At 40.8% G+C, this 23,063-nt stretch overlaps 1 protein-coding gene across 1 annotated transcript in view; it reads left to right on the top strand.

Annotated features, from left to right (window-relative positions):
* The window catches only part of LOC126470665 (uncharacterized), a 1,059,339-nt gene that overhangs the window by 913,434 nt on the left and 122,842 nt on the right, over positions 1-23,063 (top strand). The window contains exon 18 of the mRNA XM_050098659.1: positions 22,257-22,506. Within this exon, the coding sequence (XP_049954616.1) occupies positions 22,257-22,506 (250 nt within the window). The remainder of the gene's footprint in view (positions 1-22,256; positions 22,507-23,063) is intronic.

Raw genomic sequence — 23,063 nt, 5'->3', positions numbered from 1 at the left:
AGTGAAGTGTTTTTTCCATCTTCCCAACGAGTTGGTGGAGAGCTGTCTCACATGTTTTACCTGGTTGGTATGCGTTTTGGTTCAGGTGTAGAGGGACCCTACTTAGCCTCCTCTCCCCAACATATACATTAACCAGTTTTTCCAATGTTTTGAGAATGGAGGAGGACAGACTGATTGGTCTCATACCCTTGGCCTTGGTATGATCAGTTCTCCCTGGCTTTGGGATGAAGACAACCTTCACTGCCCTCCAAGCATTGGAAGTGATTCCTACTGCAAGGCTAACCCTGAATAGCCTGCATAGGACTCTTATAAACTTTCCTCCTGCCTGTTGCAGGAGAGCTGGAAAAATTCCATCTGGGCCAGGTGACTTCAATGGTTGGAATGTCCCCACTGCCCACTGGATTTTGTTGAAGTTCACACACTCCTTGGCCAATTCCCAGTCCTCTCTTTGAGTGCTTGAGAGCAGTTGTCTCTCTGGGGTCATGCACTGGTCTGTGTTATCCGGCAGAGCATATTGAGAAAAGTGAGTTTTGATGAGCGATTCCAGCATTTCATGTGCTGTCTTTGTATATTCCCCATCTTCCTTCCTCAACGTACCTCCTGGATTGGTTGCTACTCTACTGAGAATCTTGTGAAGTTTGGCTTGTGCAGCCATGCCTTCCACTTCCTCACAGAATGCCTTCCAGGATCCCTCCTTTGCTTGTCTTATTGCAAGATTGTAATTGACAAGGGCCTCACAATATTTAGCCCATTGTCATTTATGTCTCGCAATATAAAACAGTCTCCGTACCTGTTTTCTTTGTGTTTTCAGTTTGTTATTCCAGCAAGGAACACTCCTATTTGTGCACTTCCTGGTGATTGTGCAGTTGTCCTGATATGAGGTCACTATGGCAGAGGTAACAGCCTCTGCTACTTCCTCAAATTCTACTGGCTTCCTTATTGTGGTTTTAATTTCCAATAAGCCTAAGTCAAGGTCCCTCCTATATGTCTCCCAGTCTGTTTTCCTGGGATTCCTATAAGTCATGGTCTGTCTGATTCCCATTTCAACCTTGAATTTAATGTACATGTGGTCCGATGAGGATGGCTCCAACACCACATGGCATTGTTTGACATAGCTATCCATCCTCATTGAACCAAATATTATGTCAGTTACTTCTTCCTTTATGCTATTCCTGAATGTAGGTCCATTGCCCCTATTCAGGACCTCTAAGTTGTTAGCTAAGAGAAATTCAAGAAGGTACTCACCTCTGCTGTTGGTGTCCTTGCTGCCCCACACTAGGTTCTGGGCATTGGGATTACATCTCACCAGCAGTTGGTCACCTTGCCGATGGCAAGTCTCTACCAGTCTCCTCACCTCCAAGGGAGGGGGAGAACTGTCTTTGTAAGGAAGGTATGCTGAGGCCAAAATAATTTCCCTCATGATACCTTTCTCACATTGCTGTATTTTGATGGTCACTAAGTCCCTAGAGCAGAAATCCATCATTGGCATGAAAGAAATGTCATTTCTAACATAGATGCATGTTCTGGAGTTTCTTAGATTCCTAGCATAGATCAGCTTATCTCCAGTGCCTCCGAGGCCTGATACACCCCCTTTGTATAAATAGGGTTCTTGTATCAGGGCCACATCCACTTCCTGTCTCCACAGGCAGCGGCTCACGGCAGCAGAGGCCCCTTTACTGTGCTGCAGATTAATCTGCAGCACCTCCAGACTCTGTCTTACTGCCATCTTTGAGGTCTTTGAGAACCCTGACAGTGACCTGCGAGAATCCTAAAAACATTTTCAGGTCCTGCTCTCGCATCGCCTTCAGAGACTTCTCACCAACCTCCACCACCAGGGTTCATCCTTCCAGAGCAACCTTCTGGTTAATCACTCTTCAGTCTTCTGTCAGGACTTGTGGGTTCTTGGCCTCTATTTTCCCAAACAGAGTCTTGGGAGAGACTTCCTTAAGGATCTTAGGTACCAATAATGATATAAGTCTTAAGAAGCTCCGCTGCCATCTTGACCAGCAGCTTTGCATCTTCCCACGGGGATATCATGGGCACCTTGTCCTTGAGCCATTCTATTGTGTGCACCCCCTCACAGACAAAAATGAGTGCACCACAATCTAGATAGACCCTCCTGGAGTTGGGACCTGGGCCGCATCCCTCCCAATCTTTACAAAGAGCACCATCTGTACTAGTTCCTCCTGCTGCAAGGTGATGGCCACCAGTGGATAACCTTCCTGGATAACTGCCATCCTAAAAACCAAGACTGCAGTACTATAGGTCTGTTTCCCTATTTCTTGCCTCGGTTTTTTCTGGACTCACTTATCCATGGAGGAGTGAGTCTTTGATTCCTCCCTTATCCACTTACTATCTGTCTTTGACATTGTGGGGGTCTGTGTGTCCCCTTCAACCTGAGACATTTCTTTCCTGGAGGTCTTGGGTTCTAGTCCCTTTACTTCCCTCCACTTGTTTTTAGGAAGCCATTCTTTTCCTTCCTTTTTCCTCTGTTCCCTGAGTAGCTTCCTCCTCTGGGCCCCAGACAAGCCTTTGATCTCAATCTGGTCTAGCTTCTCGGTTACAGTTCCCACTTCTGGCTCAGGTCTAGACCCTGATTCAGTAGTGGAAATGCCTTCCATTGGTTTGCCCCTGATGTTTACGTATCTGAGGTCTCAATTTGCCCCTCAGTTTCTTTTTCTTTATTTTATATAGTCATGTCCATGTTGGTCCCACAAGATTTGCGGATCTAGAAGGTCCACACCATGAATACCCTGCACGGTGTAAGGCTAATTACTCATGGAGGTCGCCCAGTATCCCTGAGGCTCCATTTGTGACACATCTTCCCATGTGCTACGCACCCCTCAGCAGAGATCACATCACACTGAGCGTTGGGTCAGGGAATAGGGTAGGAATAACAATAGGAACACTGAAATACCCTGTATATTAATTTAAAACATCTGTACTAGCTGTTGTGAATAGCTCAGCAAAAAATTTCAATACTATTGAAGGGGTTGACCTGTGCTAGTTACCAAATTTCTGGACAATTAAAGAATTGTTATCCATTACCAAATACCATGTTTTGTTGATCATTTCTCTGCTATGATTTGTTGAATTCATTACTGATGTATTGATATGTTTGACAAGGTGACAAATTTACCTGTCTAGTCTCATAATATTGTTACCAAAATTCACAAACTATCGCATAGCCGAAAAACACCATGTCCACCCTACAATTGCCCTGTTACCCATGTAGCTGCTTCCCATGTGTAGTGCATGCCTGACCTGTCAAGGGGAAGCCTACGATTCTCCACCCCATAATGCAGATCCAGAAATCTACAGCCAAAATCGTCACAAAATCTATGCAGCCTTTGGCTGAGACCTTCCACTTGGTTCCAAACCAAATAACCTCAATCAATTCTGGATACAATACTACAGATCATAAGCTCTGCTTGGACATAATGATTGAGGCTACCTGCCATCACAACTTCTGTTAGCTGCCCTACAAACTGAGAACGGCCTGAGAACCAAAGTGACAAGCATCGTTAGTACTGACATGAGTCTCAACCTGCAGATGGCTGCACCCTGCATCCTCAATAGCTGCATGCAGGGCCTCCTATCCATGATGAATGAGGCCCCCTGGCACATATACAGAGTACACATTGGATTTCTTTCCAGCTCCAAAAGCTATTTTCCTAAAGAACTCCATAATGCATCGATTTGTTCAAAACAAATGGTAATTTCACTACAGGCTGCTTGAATCTGCACTACAAAGTTACCTAAAATGTAAGACTGTACTGCTTAAATATATGAACACACAATGAATTTAAAAATTAAACTGTTGAGTCACACATTAGAAGCTTACTATGTAACTTGGTACTCTCTTGATGTGTCACAAGTGACAAATGCCGACTGACTGAGCTGCTTCGACAGTTGCTAATTCTCAGCCTGTGCCTGACCTGAAATTTTATGTATGGAAGTTGGGTCTCATAATTCACATACCATAGACTAAGAACACAGATGCTGATAATGATCACATTTCGATATAATATGGTCTCTTATATCAAACAATGGAAACTCTAGATAGGAATGTCAACAATGTAGGAAAAGATAGATTGCTACTTACCATAAAGAAGACAAGTCAAGTGGCAGACAGGCACAATTAAAAGACACTCACATATAGCTTTTGGCCAAAGCCTTCATCAGTAAGGAGAGACACACTCACAACATTCACACATGCACAAGCAAGAATACCTCACACCCACACATGACTGTCAACTCCAGATTCCTGCCTGAGATGCTGGAGTTGGTGGTCATGTGTGCATGAGGTATGCTTGCTTGTGTATGTGTGTGAATGTTACACTCTCTCTACTGACAAAGGCTATGGTCGAAAGCTATACGTGACTCTCTTATAATTGTGCCTGTCTGCAGTTTGATATGGTAAGTAGCAATCTATCTTTTCCTACATTGTAGTCTGTCATTTCCTAGATATGTTCCTTAAGTATAATTTTCTGTTTTAATTACTAAAATGGATTTTGTAAAATTTACTACAGAATATTTCTTCAGGGAAGTCAAATGACATCATGTCACAAGTTACCATAACAGCTTACATACTGTTAACTCTTAGTCATACAGTTTTTTTATCATATGTACAGTAATTCATTGAAGTGTCTAATCCTTTTAACATGCTATGCCTCTCAATGTAATACACATTGCACTGAACTTGTAAATATGATGAAGAGAAATGTTGATAACTACAGAACATAATTTGCATCCCATGTGAAATGCTAACAGGAGTCAGACCTTAAAGTTAACTTTTCAATGGATGGGATGTCCTAGAATAGCCTTTGTCTAACTTTGTGGCAGCTTTTGATAATTACTAAGTGACCTGTGTGAGTGTAAACAAAACAGGAATGACTCAACTGTAAGGCAGCTGCTGGTACAATGTAAACAGTATGATTGTGTAATTGTGTGGAAAATGAAGATCCTTAATCCTTGCAAATGTGAACAATACATTTACTGTCCCCAGGATACTGCACATTCTTGCCAATATAGTAGTATTTTGTCCCAAATGTAAAAATAATCACTAAACAATAATCATCATTATTATCATTTGTTGTAATGCAAAAATACAATAATCATATGTGGGCATACTGAAAAATAATGCCCAGAACTTCTTATGTGAAAATACTTAAAGCATTTCAAATAAAACAAAAATTATTTACAGTCTCCATCTTTATTCTTCGTGTCTACATATTTGCAGCCCTCTGCCACTAGAGGACTCAGAATTGTGGCATGTATCATGACAGTGTGTGATGTAATTATGTAGGTGAATGAGAAAGTGCATGCTGCACACATGGAGCACTCTCTCCTTCAGCATGACAATGCCAGGCCACTCAACTACTGCAACATGTCCAACACTTTGGGTTCATTGTTATCAATCATCCTCCATACAGTCCCAACTTGGCCCCATCCAATTTTCATCTGTTTCCAAAACTTAAAGAACACCTTCAAGAACTTCACTTTGATAGTGAAACAATGATACAAGCAGAGGTGAGACTGTGACTCCGTCAACAAAGTAAAACATTCTATAGTGATAGAATCAACAAACTGGTCTCTCGTTGGGAGAAATGTGTTTGTTGCCAGGTTGATTATGTCGAGATATACATATGTAGACATGTAGAGTAAAGATATAGAATGTTAATAACATAAAAGTATTGTGAGATCATGTAAATGTTTTGTAGACTGTTGTGAATGTGTTATACACTGTTTTCAATAAGATAAAAAACTAATACTTAAAAGTAAACAACAAAATAAAACCATTTCATAAAGTAATAAACATTTACAAAGGTTTATCTCAGAAACTGTTTCAAATAGAGCATATTTACATGCAAAGTTTATTACATCTTATGATCCTGTTTGCCACCTATAAGCATACTGACTTTTTTCCTGAGATACTTTCTGTACTTTTAACTATTTACTGTCACTGTCCAATAGGGACATTCTGTATCAAAATTCACCTTGTTAGATTTTTCAAGGTTCTGTTTAGTGCTAAGAAAAATGGAACTTATATTACCACTTGCCCTGTTGGTATGCTTGTCCAAACACAGGTACTGGTGTTGACTTCTGGATGGAAGCCAAACTGTCTTTTAGGAACTGTGTAATAAGTTATTTCTAAATGTTCCCCAAAAATTCAGATATGAAGAGGCAGTGCCATTTTTGTGGTACAATAAACATTGATTAGATTAGATTAGATTAGATTTACTTTCATTCCAATTGATCTGTAGTGAGGAGGTCCTCCAGGATGTGGAACATGTCAGAAAAACAACAATACATGACAAATATTTACAACTAAAACAAATAAGCTAATGTACCATTCCACAGATCCCAAGTGGAATGATCGTCATTTTTTAATGAACACTATAGGAAAGAGTCATTTTACAAATACTAATGCACTGAATTTAAAATAAAAAAGCTTTTTATTTATTTATAAGGTAATAACATGTAATACAACTACTATAATACTTATTTACAATGAACACATTACTGCACTGAAATGGTGCAGAAGTTAGATTGTACTTACACACACACACACACACACACACACACACACACACACTCACACACACACACACATTTACAATGAACACATTACTGCACTGAAATTGTGCAGAAGTTATATATATATATATCAGTTGGTTTTACTGAGAAATTCATCAATGGAGTAGAAGGAGTTGGTCACCAATAAATCCTTTAGGCTTCTCTTAAACTGAATTTCATTGGTTGTTAAGCTTCTTATGGCTGCCGGTAACTTATTGAAAATGTGTGTTCCTGAATAATGAACACTTTTTGTACAAGACTAAGTGACTTTAAATCCTTGTGAAGATTGTTTATATAGATTCTTACAAAGCAGATAAGACATAGATACAGGGTACATAGTGAGGATAATCATGTAACCACTGAAGGGGGTAAATGGAACACAAACATTGTCATGATATGGGACTTTATTTCTCCTTCACCATCTGGTTTATGGACATACCAAGTATTTAGAAACGGTGGGAAATTCTGAGTCTGGCCTAATATTTCTCAGCTAATCCTCTAATTTGGTGGCTATTGTCTCCAATTTTCCTCTTTTATCACCTCAGATAAGGTGACTCCAAAGAACTTGCAAGTAGGCCTACTTCTCTTTTTTCTTGGTAACTGTAAATGTGACTTTGCACATTTTATAACAGCATGTTTTTCACTTTATAGGGACAACTATCCCATTATCTTGGCAGAGGGAATAATAAGCCCTGTCAACTAGACAGCTTTTTTGTAAATATGTATTACGTATTCATGTTTTGTGCCATGTTCTATGTCCTTGAGGATCTCCTCCATTTGGATCTATGGAATGAATAGTATATGTAATGTAATCCAATCTCAACAGCAGTCAGATGGTGTAAGTGTATCTTGTAAAGACAAAAACATCCATGGCAAACAGTTTTAAAAATTCCTCTAACCTTAACTTGTATTGTAAAATGACAGTTTAATACATAGAAATATCCAAAGTTCAATGAAAATATTGTTACAAAACTTCCATCTGAAGAGCTTCATTCATACTAATTCCATAGGATCTCATCTCCTCAGAAGTATCATACAAGCTAGTGCCACAGGTAGAAAAAAGAATCATGATTTGGATTATATTATAGATATTGAGTCATATTAGTTTTTCCATTCTGTCCCTGAACTGATAGAGAATTGAATGTGTTAAAGAGCTTGTGGAGAATATCATCTATTATTGCTAAACACACCCAGCAGCAGCACTGCCAGCTATTGGCCAAGTTGCAAACTTACAGCAAATGCCACCAGCAGCTTTAGCCAATCTACATGCTTACAGCTCTGATCACAGTGCAGCACTGATAGTTTTCAGATAAGCCAGTTGACATAAAAGCTGAAATGCAGGACCCTAATGATAGAATTTGTGAGTGACAACTGTAATATCATCCTACTATGTGCCCCATTTCGGGAGCCCAGCAGTTTTATGTAGCAGGTAAATGTAATGTGCTCCCTCTGCTGCAAGTTCACTGTCACACACACACACACACACACACACACACACACACACACATACACACACACACAAGTCAGTGTCTGGTCCATTAATGTGTGTTGTCATGGTTCTGTGATTTCAGAGGTCACTTGTGCATCAGAAGTGCTGTAATTTCATTGGTCACCTGAGCTACATATTGTGTAATGTTATCAGTGGCCACTTATGCAACAGTACACTGATGTGTCAGACCTCCTTTTTCCTGGTGTAGTGCAGCAGTTCAAATGGTTCAAATGGCTCTGAGCACTATGGGACTTAACATCTGTGGTCATCAGTCCCCTAGAACTTAGAACTACTTAAACCTAACTAACCTAAGGACATCACACACATCCATGCCCGAGGCAGGATTCGAACCTGCCACCGTAGCAGTCGCACGGTTCTGGACTGCGCGCCTAGAACCGCTGGACCACCGCAGCCGGCTTGCAGCAGTTCAACATGGCACAGACTCAGCAAGTTTTTGGAAGACTCCTGTAGAAATACTGAGCCCCACTGCCTCTTTAGCCATCCATAATTGCAAAAGTGTTGCCACTACAGCATTTCAAACTAACCTCTTGATTATGTCCCACACATGTTCGATGGAAGTCATGTAGGACAGTATGGGTGACCAAATCTTTCACTCGAACTGTTCACAATGTTATTCAAAACAGTCATGAACAGTTGCAGCCCAGTGGCATGGTGAACTCTCATCCATAAAACTCCATCATTGAACAGCTGTAAATGGTCTCCAGGTAGCTGAACATAACGATTTACAATCAATGACTGGTTCACTTGGACCAGAGACCCAGTCCATTCCATGTAAACACAGCCCACACCATTATGGAGCACCACCAGCTTGCACAGCGCCTTGTTGACAACCTAGGTCCATGGTTTCATGGTGTCTGTGCCACACTCAAACCCTACCATCAACTCTTACCAAATTAAATCTGGACTAATCTCACTAGTCCATGGTTTTTCAGCTGTCTAGGGTCCAACCGATATGGCCACAAGCCCAAGAGAGCCAGATTTTGCTTCACTGTCCTAACAGATATGTTTGTTGTACATCCCACATTGATTTCTGTTGTTATTTCAGGCATTGTTGCTTGTCTGTCAGCACTGAAAACTCTATGCAAATGATGCTGCTCTCTGTTGTTAAGTGAAGACTGTTGGTCACTGTGTTGTCCATGGTAAGAGGTAATGCATGAAATTTGGTATTCTTGGCACACTCTTGACACTATGGATTTCAGAATATAGAATTGCCTGATGATTTATGAAATGGAATATCGTGTATAGTTAGCTCCAACTACCATTCTGCATTCAAAGTCTGTTAATTCACGTCACGCACCCGTAATCATGTTGGAAACCTTTTGACATGAATCACCTGAGCACAAATGACAGTTCCACCAATGCACTGCCATTTTATACCTTGTGTATGTGATACTACTGTCATCTGTATTGTGCATATCTCTGTGCCATGGTTTTTGTCATCTCAGTGTATATGTTGCGATTTCAGTGGTAGTCCAAGCGATAGATTGTGTAGTGTGTTCAGTGGTCTCTCATGTGATGGAATATGTCAGTGATTCCAATGGTTGCCCAAGTGACAGACTGTGCATAGTGTTAGCAGTGGCTGCTCATAGAACAGGCCATGTTCAGTGACTAAGTGGTTTCTGCTGTGACAGACAATGTTTGGTGCAGTGTGATTGTTTCTTGTATCAATTTCAATATCAATAAATGTTTACTTTGTGAGCAGTTATGTCTCTCAATTGCCAGAACATCCCTGTTCTACTTCCTACATACGTTATCCTAAAGTGGTGATGCCCAGCTGGCTCGTATCAGTTACTTTGTGCATGTGATTAACTCAGATGAGATTGTTTCCACCACTTGCACCACAACTGCTGCATCATTGCCCAGTGAGCTGCATTTTGTGGTTTCTCATATCGCTGTCTGACTACCACCTTTCTGGTCTACCTAGTTCACAAAGGTTGAGACCAGCTTCATTGCAATAGATTAATGTCAGAACACATCACGTACCCTTATGTTGTCAGTCAGCTTGACCAGTGCTATGGTGCCAATGTTGCCGATGTCATGACTGCATCACCACCCACCAAGTGAAACCAGCACCTCAACAGGGAGCTCATACACCAACTCTCCATACCTCCAGCAGAGTGCATACATTGGCTGACTACTGGTGGTGGCACTGGTGGCAGAAATCCATCACAGCTCCTGCATCACCTCAACAGCATGGTTAACATCAGCACAGTGCCAAATGAGCTGGTGTGTGTACTTCAACTGAACTGCCTGCATAGCTAGGCATGTGCCATCCTGGCAATTCAGCAGTCACTTTCACTGCAACAATTAGATGCTCTCACTGGCATCGTGGTCAAAGCTCTCCTGCAGCCCTGTGTTATGGCGCAGCTTAAGCTGTCACTTCTAGTACCTTCTCTGACATGACAGTTATACCACCAGCCAGCACAGTGGACCACAGTGCCTTGGCATCCACCAGGGCCAGCCAGAAATTTCAGCTGCTCTCAACCCAAAGCCCTCATGGCACAAGTATCTGCACTCCATGCTAGTCAGCTGCTGCTCCCACAACACTACATCTTCAGTAGTGTACTCGAGACCATCAGTGTGCCGAAAACCAACACACTATATGTTGCTACCACTGCACATTTGGTGTGCAAGCTTCCTGCTGCTGCCTACAGGGCATTCACCCAAACATCACTGGCATTTGTGAATCAGCATGCAAGGATTCCAAAAAATGTTGTGGTCTGGATGCTTTCTCAGTGTTTGGGTTCTCCATCACAGATGAAGTTCAGGTCATGTTGGATGCAATCCCCTTCCAGGAACCTGATGATGTTTGTGCTTTTTTTCATATCTCTGTTTGGTCTTGGCCTGGGGTGTGCCACTAATTTTGAGGGACATATTTCTTTACATCCAGATGCGGCACTCTGTTTGTGTCAAACACATCCTCTTTCAGTCTCCTTACAGACGGTCGCTAAGCTCAAACTCAATCGTCTTCATGACGCTGGGTCCATACAAATGGTCAAACTAGTGCTTGGACCACACCCCTGGGTGGCTATGTGTGACTACCATCTGTGATTGCCAAGCACAGCCAGAAACAGCACTGTCATCTGTTGGCCAAGGTGCAAACTTACAGCAAAGGCCACAATGCAATGTTGCCAGCAGCCTTAGCTAATCTGCAAGCTTAAAGCCTTGACCACAGTGCAGCACTGCTAGTTTTCAGATAAGCAAGCTGACATAAAAGCTGAAATGCAGGACTCTAATGATAGAACTTGTGAGTGTGGCATCCAATTCCTACCAACTGTAGTGTCATCCCTCTGTAAGCACAGAGCAGCAGGGTTATTTAGCAGAGAAATCTAATGTTTTCCCTCAGCTGCAGTTTCACTGAATCTGTATATAACTACACACACAGATGCAGATCAGAGGTTGCTGGTTTGTTGTGTGTGCTTTCATGGTGCTGTGATTTTAGTGGTTGCCCGAACAATGTGTTGTGTAGTGGCCTCAGTGGTTGCTTGTGCTACAGGAAGTGTTGTGATTTCAATGGTCTCCTGAGCAACAGTTTGTGTAGTGTGATCAGAGGTCACTTGTGCAATGTGATACACTGTGATTTCAGTGATTGGCTGAGTGATAGATTCTGTAGTGCATTCATTAGTTGCTTGTGCAATGGAACATGTCAGTGATTGGTTTGGTCACACATGTGATGGATTATGCACAGTGTTTAAGTGGTCACTCATGCAATGAGCGATGTTTCATGACTAAGTGGTTGCCTCTGCAACGGGAAATGGTTTGTGACAGAGTGATTATTGTTCCTATGACAAGTTTCTTGTGCCAACATCACTATCATTAAAAGTTTTCGTAGTGAACAACGATGTCTTTCATGGTCCAGAACATACCTGTACCACTTTCTATGTAAACTAGCTCAAATTTTTATTGAAAATATTGGGTGAACTAAGTCTGCAAAGACAAGAAGGGTAACAGAAGATAGGAAGAGGCATATGCTGGCATCATACCAGTGAAAATAGTAATATCAATTTTAGGATTTAAAACTAAGAGGCAAGAAGAAGAAAAAGAAGGAAGCAAGAATTAATAATAGAAGAAATGAAAGCTGGTGTTACCAACATTCTTAAGAATATCTGCTCTTTATTTTTCATGTGCTTCTTTAGATGTTCTAATGAGCACTTTTTGTCTGTGGCAGTATTGATTTCCTCACAGTCAGCATTGAAGAAATGCCATATGTATTCTGTGGGTCAAGACTTAATACAACACTGAGATATTCACATGTTCAAACATCAATTCTGAAAATACAACATAAACACAGCAGTTCATTTTTCTTTGAAGTGTTGAACATCTGTTCTATTGCAGAACATCAGCACTCCTTCTCATTAGACAGTACTCTATAAAGAATTCATTACATGTTTGAGCATTTGTCTAAATCTCTCATATTCCACATACACTGGCTATTTGATTTTATTTTGTTAAACTGAAATTTCTGTGTTATTGTTGGAGCTCTTTATTTGAAAATATACTCCACAGTATTAGTAATCATTTTGATAGTGGCCAATGATAAAAATGCCTGCATATTCCTTCATTTTAGATTTTCTGATAACACAGACTGAAAAACTGAATAGTAAAGCTATAAAATTTGTGGTATCAACAGCTCATACATAACCTGTGCATGTAGGACATACTGTCTTTGTCAAATGCACAACAAAATTTTTGTTCTAATGACCAGGGTCATATAAATGTATAATTTCATGAATGTTATCAGCAAATGTTTTTGATATATACTCAACAAACTGTATAGCAGTCACATTAGCTTCTTATGTCATTCATGTAATTACATCTATTTGAGATATTGTTGCCATCAAAATTGCATGCTTCAGCTAAGACAAATTATTATTAATATACACACATGAAAAAAAAGTTTTGCATTACCCTGGTTCCCAGAACTCCTGAAGATAGATGTTGACTGTGGATATTGTATCACACACACAGTCACTTTGACTGTTCAGAGATGTCACTAAACCCACCCAAAGAAGTAAACAACCAAGCATGAGCAGTGCCTATTAGATGGAGGGGGTCCGACAGCTGATCAGTTCGAGTCATTCAACCAGGAAAGAGGTACACGGCTCATGTTGTCTGTAGTTCAACCATGCATAGATGGTCAATACCGTCATTCAATTGCATCTGCATTGTTACTTTGTGCCAGGAAGGGCTCTCAACAAGGGAGTGAACCAAAGTGATGTTGTTCAGACGTGGAGGAGATACAGAGAGACAGGAACTGTCAATGACATGCCTCATTCAGGCTGACCAAGAGCTACTGCTGCAGAGGATGACCGTTACCTACAGATTATGGCCCAGAGGAACCCTGACAGCAATTCCACCATGTTGAATAATGCTTTTTGTGCAGCCACAGGACGTCACGTTACGCCTCAAAATGTGTGCAATAGGGTGCATAATGTGCAACTTCACTCCCGACGTCCATGGCGAGGTCCATCTTTGCAACCACGACACGATGCAGTGCGGTACAGATGGGCCCAAAAACATGCTGAATGGTCCACTCAGGATTAGCATCATGTTCTCTTCACCAGTGAGTGTCACATATGCCTTCAACCAGACAATCGTCGGAGACATGTTCGGAGGCAACCCAATCAGGCTGAACCCTTTGACACATTGCTCAGCATGTGCAGCATGGTTGAGGTTCCCTGCTGTTTTGGGGTGGCATTATGTGGGGCCGACATACGCTGCTGGTGGTCATGGAAGGAGGTGTAATGGCTGTACTATATGTTAATGCCATCCTCTAACCAATAGGGCAGCCATATTAGCAGCATGTTGGCAAGGCATTCGTCTTCATGGTCAACAATTCATGCCCCCCTCATGCACATCTTGTGAATGACATCTTTCAGGATATCAACATCACTCAACTAGAGTGGCCAGCATGTTCTCCAGACATGAACCCTATCAAACATGCCTGGGATAGATTGAAAAGGGCTGTTTATGGACGACATGACCCACCAACCACTCTGAGGGATCTACACCAAACTGCAGTTGAGGAGTGGGACAATCTGGACCAACAGTGCCTTGATGAACTTGTGGATAGTATGCCATGATGAATACAGGCATGTGTCAATGCAAGAGGACGTGCTACTGGGTATTAGAGGTACTGATGTGTACAGCAATCTGGAATACCACCACTGAAGGTCTTGCTGTATGGTGGTACAACATGCAATATGTGGTTTTCATGAGCAATAAAAGGGGCGGAAATGATGTTTATGTTGAACTCTGATCCAGTTTCCTGTACAGGTTCTGGAACTCTCAGAACCAAGGTGATGCAAAACTTTTTTTGGTGTGTGTGGTATGACATTGTATTCTGAGGATATCAGTCAAAGGCACCAAAAATTTTCCCTGCTCAAGAGAGAATAACTAAATTCATGTGTAGAGTTCACCCTAGAAGTTTAGAGAATTACAAATTGTGACAACAATAGCCCCATATATATATTCTCACTGACGTCCACCTGCTTAGCTGAGTCATAATGTGCTTGCCTCCCATGCAGTGGGCCCAGGTTCAATTCCCAGCCTGGTTGGAGATTTTTTTCCACTTGTGGATTGTATTTCGTGTTGTCCTCATCATCATTTCATCCTCATCACCAGCACACAAATTGCCCAGTGTGGTGTCAACTGAAATAAGACTTGCATTTGGCTGCCGAACTTCCCCAGATGTGGTCTCCTGGCCAAGAATGCCACACACTCATTTCATTTTCATTTTCTCACTGATATGTTTTATTTGCAGTTTCTGTATACATCAAATATCTCATATGACAATCACAGTGCAAAGAGAAGGCTGCACCTACATTGTGAATTGAATAACCTTAGCATGATGCAGAAAAGAGTGCATTACACAAGCACAAAACTGTTTATTGCTCTCCTTCCTCAAATTAAATTTATTGCCAATGACCTGTCAAAATTTAAATGGTTCAAATCTAAATCTACATCCATACTCCGCAAGCCACCTAATGGTGTGTGGCGGAAGGTATGCTGAGTATCTCTATCGGTTCTCCCTTCTATTCCAGTCTCGTATTGTTCGTGGAAAGAAGGATAGTTGGTATGCTTCTGTGTGGGCTCTAATCTCTCTGATTTTATCCTCATGGTCTCTTCGCGAGATATACGTGGGAGGGAGCAATATACTGCTTGACTCTTCGGTGAAGGTATGTTCCAGAAACTTTAACAAAAGCCCATACCGAGCTACTGAGCGTCTCTCCTGCAGAGTCTTCCACTGGAGTTTATCTATCATATCCGTAATGCTTTCGCAATTACTAAATGATTCTGTAATGAAGTGCACTGCTCTCCGTTGGATCTTCTCTATCTCTCCTATCAATCCTATCTGGTATGGATCCCACCCTGCTGAGCAGTATTCAAGCAGTGGGCGACTAAGCGTACTGCAACCTACTTCCTTTTTTTCGGATTGCATTTCCTTAGGATTCTTCCAATGAATCTCAGTCTGGCATCTGCTTTACTGACGATCAACTTTATAAGATCATTCCATTTTAAATCACTCCTAATGCGTACTCCCAGATAATTCATGGAATTAACTGCTTTCAGTTGCTGACCTGCTATTTTGTAGCTAAATGATAAGGGATCTATCTTTCTATGTATTCGCAGCACATTACACTTGTCTACATTGAGATTCAATTGCCATTCCCTGCACCATGTGTCAATTCGCTGCAGATCCTCCTGCATTTCAGTACAATTTTCAATTGTCACAACCTCTTGATACACCACAGCATCATCTGCAAAAAGCCTCAGTGAACTTCCGATGTTATCCACAAGGTCATTTATGTATATTGTGAATAGCAACGGTCCTATGACACTCCCCTGCGGCGCACCTGAAATCACTCTTAGTTCGGAAGACTTTTCTCCATTGAGAATGACATGCTGTGTTCTGTTATCTAGGAACTCTTCAATGCAATCACACAATTGGTCTGATAGTCCATATGCTCTTACTTTGTTCATTAAATGGCTGTGGGGAACTGTATCGAATGCCTTGCGGAAGTCAAGAAACACGGCATCCACCTGTGAACCCATGTCTATGGCCCTCTGAGTCTCGTGGATGAATAGCGCGAGCTAGGTTTCACATGACTGTCTTTTTCTAAACCCATGCTGATTCCTACAGAGTAGATGTCTAGTCTCCAGAAAAGTCATTATACTCGAACATAATACGTGTTCCAAAATTCTACAACTGATTGACGTTAGAGATATAGGTCTATAGTTCTGCACATCTGTTTGACGTCCCTTCTTGAAAACGGGGATGACCTGTGCCCTTTTCCAATCCTTTGGAACGCTATGCTCTTCTAGAGACCTATGGTACACTGCTGCAAGAAGGGGGGCAAGTTCCTTTGCGTACTCTGTGTAAAATCAAACTGGTATCCCATCAGGTCCAGCGGCCTTTCCTCTTTTGAGCGATTTTAATTGTTTCTCTATCCCTCTGTTGTCTATTTCGATATCTACCATTTTTTCATCTGTGCGACAATCTTGAGAAGGAACTACAGTGCAGTCTTCCTCTGTGAAACAGCTGTGGAAAAAGACATTTAGTATTTTGGCCTTTAGTCTTTCATCCTCTGTTTCAGTACCATTTTGGTCACAGAGTGTCTGGACATTTTGTTTTGATCCACCTACCACTTTGACATAAGACCAAAATTTCTTAGGATTTTCTGCCAAGTCAGTACATAGAACTTTACTTTCGAATTCGTTGAATGCCTCTCGCATAGCCCTCCTCACACTACATTTCGCTTCGCGTAATTTTTGTTTGTCTGCAAGGCTTTGGCTATGTTTATGTTTGCTGTGAAGTTCCCTTTGCTTCCGCAGCAGTTTTCTAACTCGGTTGTTGTACCACAGTGGCTCTTTTCCATCTCTTACGATCTTGCTTGGCACATACTCATCTAATGCATATTGTACGATGGTTTTGAACTTTGTCCACTGATCCTCAACACTATCTGTACTTGAGACAAAACTTTTGTGTTGAGCCGTCAGGTACTCTGTAATCTGCTTTTTTCACTTTTTCTAAACAGAAAAATCTTCCTACCTTTTTTAATATTTCTATTTATGGCTGAAATCATTGATGCAGTAACCACTTTATGATCAGATTCCCTGTTCTGCGTTAACTGTTTCAAATAGTTCAGGTCTGTTTGTCACCACAAGGTCTAATATGTTATCGCCACAAGTCGGTTCTCTGTTTAACTGCTCAAAGTAGTTTTCAGATAAAGCACTTAAAAAAATTTCACCGGATTCTTTGTCCCTGCCACCCGTTATGAACATTTGAGTCTCCCAGTCTATATCCGGCAAATTAAAATCTTCACCCAGAACTATAACATGGTGGGGAAATCTACTTGAAGTATTTTCCATATTATCCTTCAGGTGCTCAGCCACAACTGCTGCTGAGCCAGGGGGCCTATAGAGACATCCAATTACCATGTCTGAGCCTGCTTTAACCGTGACCTTCACCCAAATTATTTCACATTTCGGATCTCTGTCAATTTCCTTCGATACTATTGCACCTCTAATTGCTATAAACACACCTCCCCCTTCACTGTCCAGCCTGTCTCTGTGGTATACATTCCAATCTGAGTTTAGGATTTCATTACTGTTTACGTCTGGTTTCAGCCAACTTTCTGTCCCTAGTACTATATGGGCGTTGTGACCGTTTATTAATGAGTGCAGTTCTGGGACCTTTCTATAGATGCTCCTGCAGTTTGCTATTAGCAAATTAATATTGTTATTCCCTGATACATTTTGCCTACTCGTACCTTGCCACGTCTCAGGAGGCGTCTTGTCGGGCCTAGGGAGGGAATTCTCTAACCTAAAAAAACCCCATGTGCACTCCACATGTACTCCGCCACCCTTGGAGCCACTTCCGGCGTGTAGTGCACGACTGACCTATTCAGGGGTACCCTACATTTCTCCACCCAATAGCGGAGGTCGAGAAATTTGCACCCCAGATTTCCGCAGAATCGTCTGAGCCTCCGGTTTAAGTCTTCCACTCGGCTCCAAACCAGAGGACCGCAATCAGTTCTGAGAACAATACTACAAATAATTAGCTCTGATTCCACCCCGTGAGCAAGGCTTTCTGCCTTCACCAATTCTGCCAACCGCCTGTACGAACTGAGAATGACCTCTGAACCCAGACGGCAGGAGTCATTGGTGTCGACATGAGCAACAATTTGCAGTCGGGTGCACCCAGTGCTCTCTATCGCCGCCGGCAGGGCCTCCTCCACATCTCAGATGAGACCCCCCGGCAAGCAGACAGAGTGAACACTGGCCTTCTTCCCCGACCTTTCCGCTATTTCCCTAAGGGGCTCCATCATCCGCCTAATGTTGGAGCTCCCAATAACTAATAAACCCCTAAATACAAAATGCTATGTGTTAGAAGATAAAAAATACACTCTACTGGAAAACTTCTACAATTATTTTTAAAACGTATTCTTGCATTGCTATAATTCAATAAATGTAAGCTATATTTCTACATCATATTGCACCATAAGCCACAAAAGAGATGCTTAATTGGAGTCCAAACTGTGCAAAGCTTTTAAGCCACACTTTCCATCATCTTAACATGTTGCTCATATTGTTTACTGGTTGTGGACTATGTGCACAATACTCACAAATGGCTCTGAGCACTATGGGACTTAACATCGGAGGTCATTAGTCCCCTAGAACTTAGAACTACTTAAACCTAACTAACCTAAGGACATCACACACATCCATGCCTGAGGCAGAATTCGAACCTCCAACCATAGCGGTTGCGCGGTTCCAAACTGAAGCACCTAGAACCACTCAGCAACTCCGGCCAGCTCAAAATTTAAACAACTACTTAAGCAGTCCCTAACAGAAAAATTTATGCATATTTAAAATGAATATCTAAAACAACAAGAATCATTTCTAACAATTCTTGTTAAATCTGCAGCAATATAAGGCTAATGAGAGTTTTTGGAGAGTTGAGTGGGGAAAACCTGAATGCCAGCACAATTTTGACTATTCCAAATGGTTCAAACGGCTCTGAGCACTATGGGACTTAATATCTGAGGTCATCAGTCCCCTATAACTTTAAAACCTAACTAACCTAAGGACATCACACACATCCATGCCCAAGGAAGGATCTGAACCTGCGACGGTAGCAGTCGCGCGGTTCCAGACTGAAGTGCCTAGAACTGCTCGGCCACAATGGCCGGCTTTTGACTATACCCTCACATTTATTTAATACAGCATAACCTAATGCTATTCAGTAGAATCTGTTAATCAGTTAAGTATTCAAGATTTTTAATTAGCCTGTATTCCTACAAAGTTTCTATTTTTCTTTTAAATATTTGTTAACCTGCTTTCCTTATTCACTAGGCTGTCATTAGTTTAGTAGCATTTTGTTAATTATCTTCTGTCTTGTAATGTTGGTGATGGAACAGTTCTTCATTTCACATGTCTTATAATCCATGTATCTTATAACAATATTTGAAAGAATCTTTGTAAAACACTGTTTATACTCATTCTACTTACAAGTGAATTGCTTGGTATCTGAATGTACAGGATTTGAAATAAATAAATGAGATAAATAAATAAATAATAAATAAAAAATGCTATGTGTTAGAAGATAAAAAATACACTCTACTGGAAAACTTCTACAATTATTTTTAAAACGTATTCTTGCATTGCTATAATTCAATAAATGTAAGCTATATTTCTACATCATATTGCACCATAAGCCACAAAAGAGATGCTTAATTGGAGTCCAAACTGTGCAAAGCTTTTAAGCCACACTTTCCATCATCTTAACATGTTGCTCATATTGTTTACTGGTTGTGGACTATGTGCACAATACTCACATTTAACATCCATGTTAAGTTGTAGGTCCTGATGTACTTACAAGTTCTGTACAATCATAAAAGTTTTATACATCAAAAGGGCAACATATGAAGTCTCCAGTGACTACCATAGGATAATTTTATCAAAAGACCTCTCACAAAATGATTAAATGTAAAATGTCATTGACAAAAAAGTTAATATTTAGACAGGCATAACTGTCACATAAGACACCCATAAATGACATAGGAACTGAGACTGATGGTATTACTCAAGTACATATACAAAGAAGGGCAGTAAGAATGGTCACAGTTATTTTTTATCCATGGGAGAGCATCACTGAGATGCTGAAAAACCTGAATTGGTTTAAAGATAGACAACAACTATCCAACAAAATTCTACTTATGAAGTTTCAAATAACAGTATTTAGTGAGGGATCTAGGCATATACTACAACCCCCAAATTATCAGTCCTGTAGGGGCCATGAGACAAGATTAAACTAAATACACTATACACAGAGGAATTTACTCAATTATTCTTGCTCTACAACATACCAAAATGTAAGATGAAGAAACCATAATACATGAAACAATGGGAAATATTGTACCATCTGCCACACACTTGACAATAGTTTTCAGAGTGTACAGTCATAGCTATAGAAGATGGCAGAGGCAAAAATTTCAGCTTTCACAGAACACTGTCACCTACTGATGAAATTTTTGCCAAATATGAGTAACGAAGAAATTGCTGTACTCATTGACAATTGACTAAAAAAGGAGTCAATGGCATCTTAACAAATTATAATCACAGTCAAAGTAGTAACAAATTATTAGCATGTTTGTCAGCAATAATTAGTACATTTTTTCTTTAAATGTGTTCAGCGGTTAGCTAACATATTGTTAGTAAATACTTTTGAATATATCAAATCACCAGTTACTTTCATGTTATATTATGAGACAAAGAGAAGAAGTGTTATTCTCATGTCTGCAAACAGTGCTTAACTGCTGACATTTAATTTATTTACTTATGGTAGTGGATAACAAAATGTCATAAATCATCAAATTTACAAAGTAAATTATCAATATAAGTCACATTTCAGTCCACATTACTCTAAGAGAGAGTCCTGTGAGACTAAAGGTAAAAGAAATAGTAGCTGTTTCTGAAACACTTTCAGCAGGGAATACACATTGATGAGTAAAAACAATATGACTACCTACTTAATAGCATTTTGGTACACCTTTGGATACAATACAGTAGCATTTTGCATGTTATGGATTTGCAAATCCTTCCAGATGTTATGCACACGACCACAGTTCCTGTAAATTACGGGTCAGTGATTTGTGGATGCAGAGCTAGTGCCTGTTAGTGTCCCAGACATGTTCCATGGGTTTAGATCAGGTGAATTTGGTAAGCAAAACATCTATGTGAACTCACTCTCATGCCCTTCAAACCAGTGTAACATTGGTCTGGCTTCATGATGTGGACAGTTATGCTGCTGAAAGATGCCATCACTGTCAGGGAAGATGTGAAGCATGAAGGGATTCAGGTGATCTGCAGTAATGTTCATGTAGTCTACATATGTCATGGTGCCTTCAATTACTACCACAGGCCCCATGGAAGCTTTGGTAAAGTCCCCCATGGCATAAGACTGCTGCAAGAGCTTGTGTTTGTGGTGGCGTGTATCTTTTGAGCAGCCATATGAGCTCAACCTGGTGGAATAAAAAATGTGTTCATCTGTCTAGGCAACACAGTTCCATCAATCCATAGTCCATTGCAGATGATACTGTTATTTGTTGTCTGCTGTGGAACCATTTTCAACAATGTGCACCAAATGTTGTGCTCCAAAACACTTTTATATGCATCAGCATTGTACAACCTACCACATATTACCACCTGTCCTGCTTCACAGAGTGGCCAAGCCTCAGATCTCAACATTCTGCAATGAGACATAGATTTCCAGTACTTTTTGACCTACTCGTGGTCTCATTGTCCTCCAACCACTTTCCATAGATACTCACAACAGTAGATCACATGCAGCTGATCAGCTTTGCCATTGTTAAGATGCTCATTCTAAAGCACTGGGCCATAACAATCTACCCTTTGCAAAAGTCAGTGGACTTCCCCATATGCAGTATATATCCTTACTACACTGATTCTCTATTCATCTCTGCTCCACCTATATACCTTCCTTACCATGTCACATGCTGCAATGCTACCAGATGGCATTCATTCTTGCAGGGGGCAATTGTCACAATGTATTGACTCATCACTATATTCAGTCTTCATTTAGCTTTTGACATATGTGTTTGTGACTGTTATCTGTACATGAGATTTCTTTTTGTTTATTTAGATGTTTGGTGTGAGATCTGATAAACATCTGGTTGAAGATAATGTTGAAGTCAGTCCAGAGAACTCGCTACATGAGAATCAAGACCTGCCATATAGGAGCCTCTCTTCAGCAGGGCTGAAGAGGTTTGGCACTCAAGCAAGTCTAGACATTGCTGATGTGGATGTGGAAAATGTCATTGAAGATATTACAGACTCTGAGGAAGGAACAGAATGGTCAGGTGAAACAGATGATCACCATACTCAGTCTACAGGTAAGTATTGTCATAATACAAGATGTCTCACCACCTAGAAGATAAAGTGGACTGTGCTACTTCTAAACATAAGTAAATTTATCTTACTCTACAGTTGTTTATAGTTTTCCCTTTACCAAAATTACACATATTTACTGCAGTTAAATGCCCACTTAATCTAATGTAGATACTGTGAGTTCTGTTACTAAGCACTAATGATATGGTCAGGTGTTAGAGAGGTTGAGGAAACAGCTGTCAACAAATTCAGCACAATACTACCTAGTATACTCTTCAGGCTTTCCCAGAGAGATCTTGACATGTGAAATAATCGGGACTACTGCCGGATTTTTGTGTCGCTATGGCACAATATTTCAGCCATGTAACTCGTTGCCTTCTTCAGGTGCTACCTGAAGAAGGCAACAAGTTATGTGGCTGAAATATTGTGCCAGAGTGACACAAACATCTGGCAGTAGTCCTGATTATTCCACTACCTAGTATACTTTAATACACAGGAGGGCTATCAGCACTTCAGTAAAACATCTGACGCTCTCCAGTTTTTACACATTCCATGAGTTGGT

Source organism: Schistocerca serialis, chromosome 3 (genome assembly GCF_023864345.2).
Source record: "Schistocerca serialis cubense isolate TAMUIC-IGC-003099 chromosome 3, iqSchSeri2.2, whole genome shotgun sequence".
NCBI lineage: Eukaryota > Metazoa > Arthropoda > Insecta > Orthoptera > Acrididae > Schistocerca > Schistocerca serialis.
This window is presented reverse-complemented; position numbering and strand designations above follow the sequence as displayed.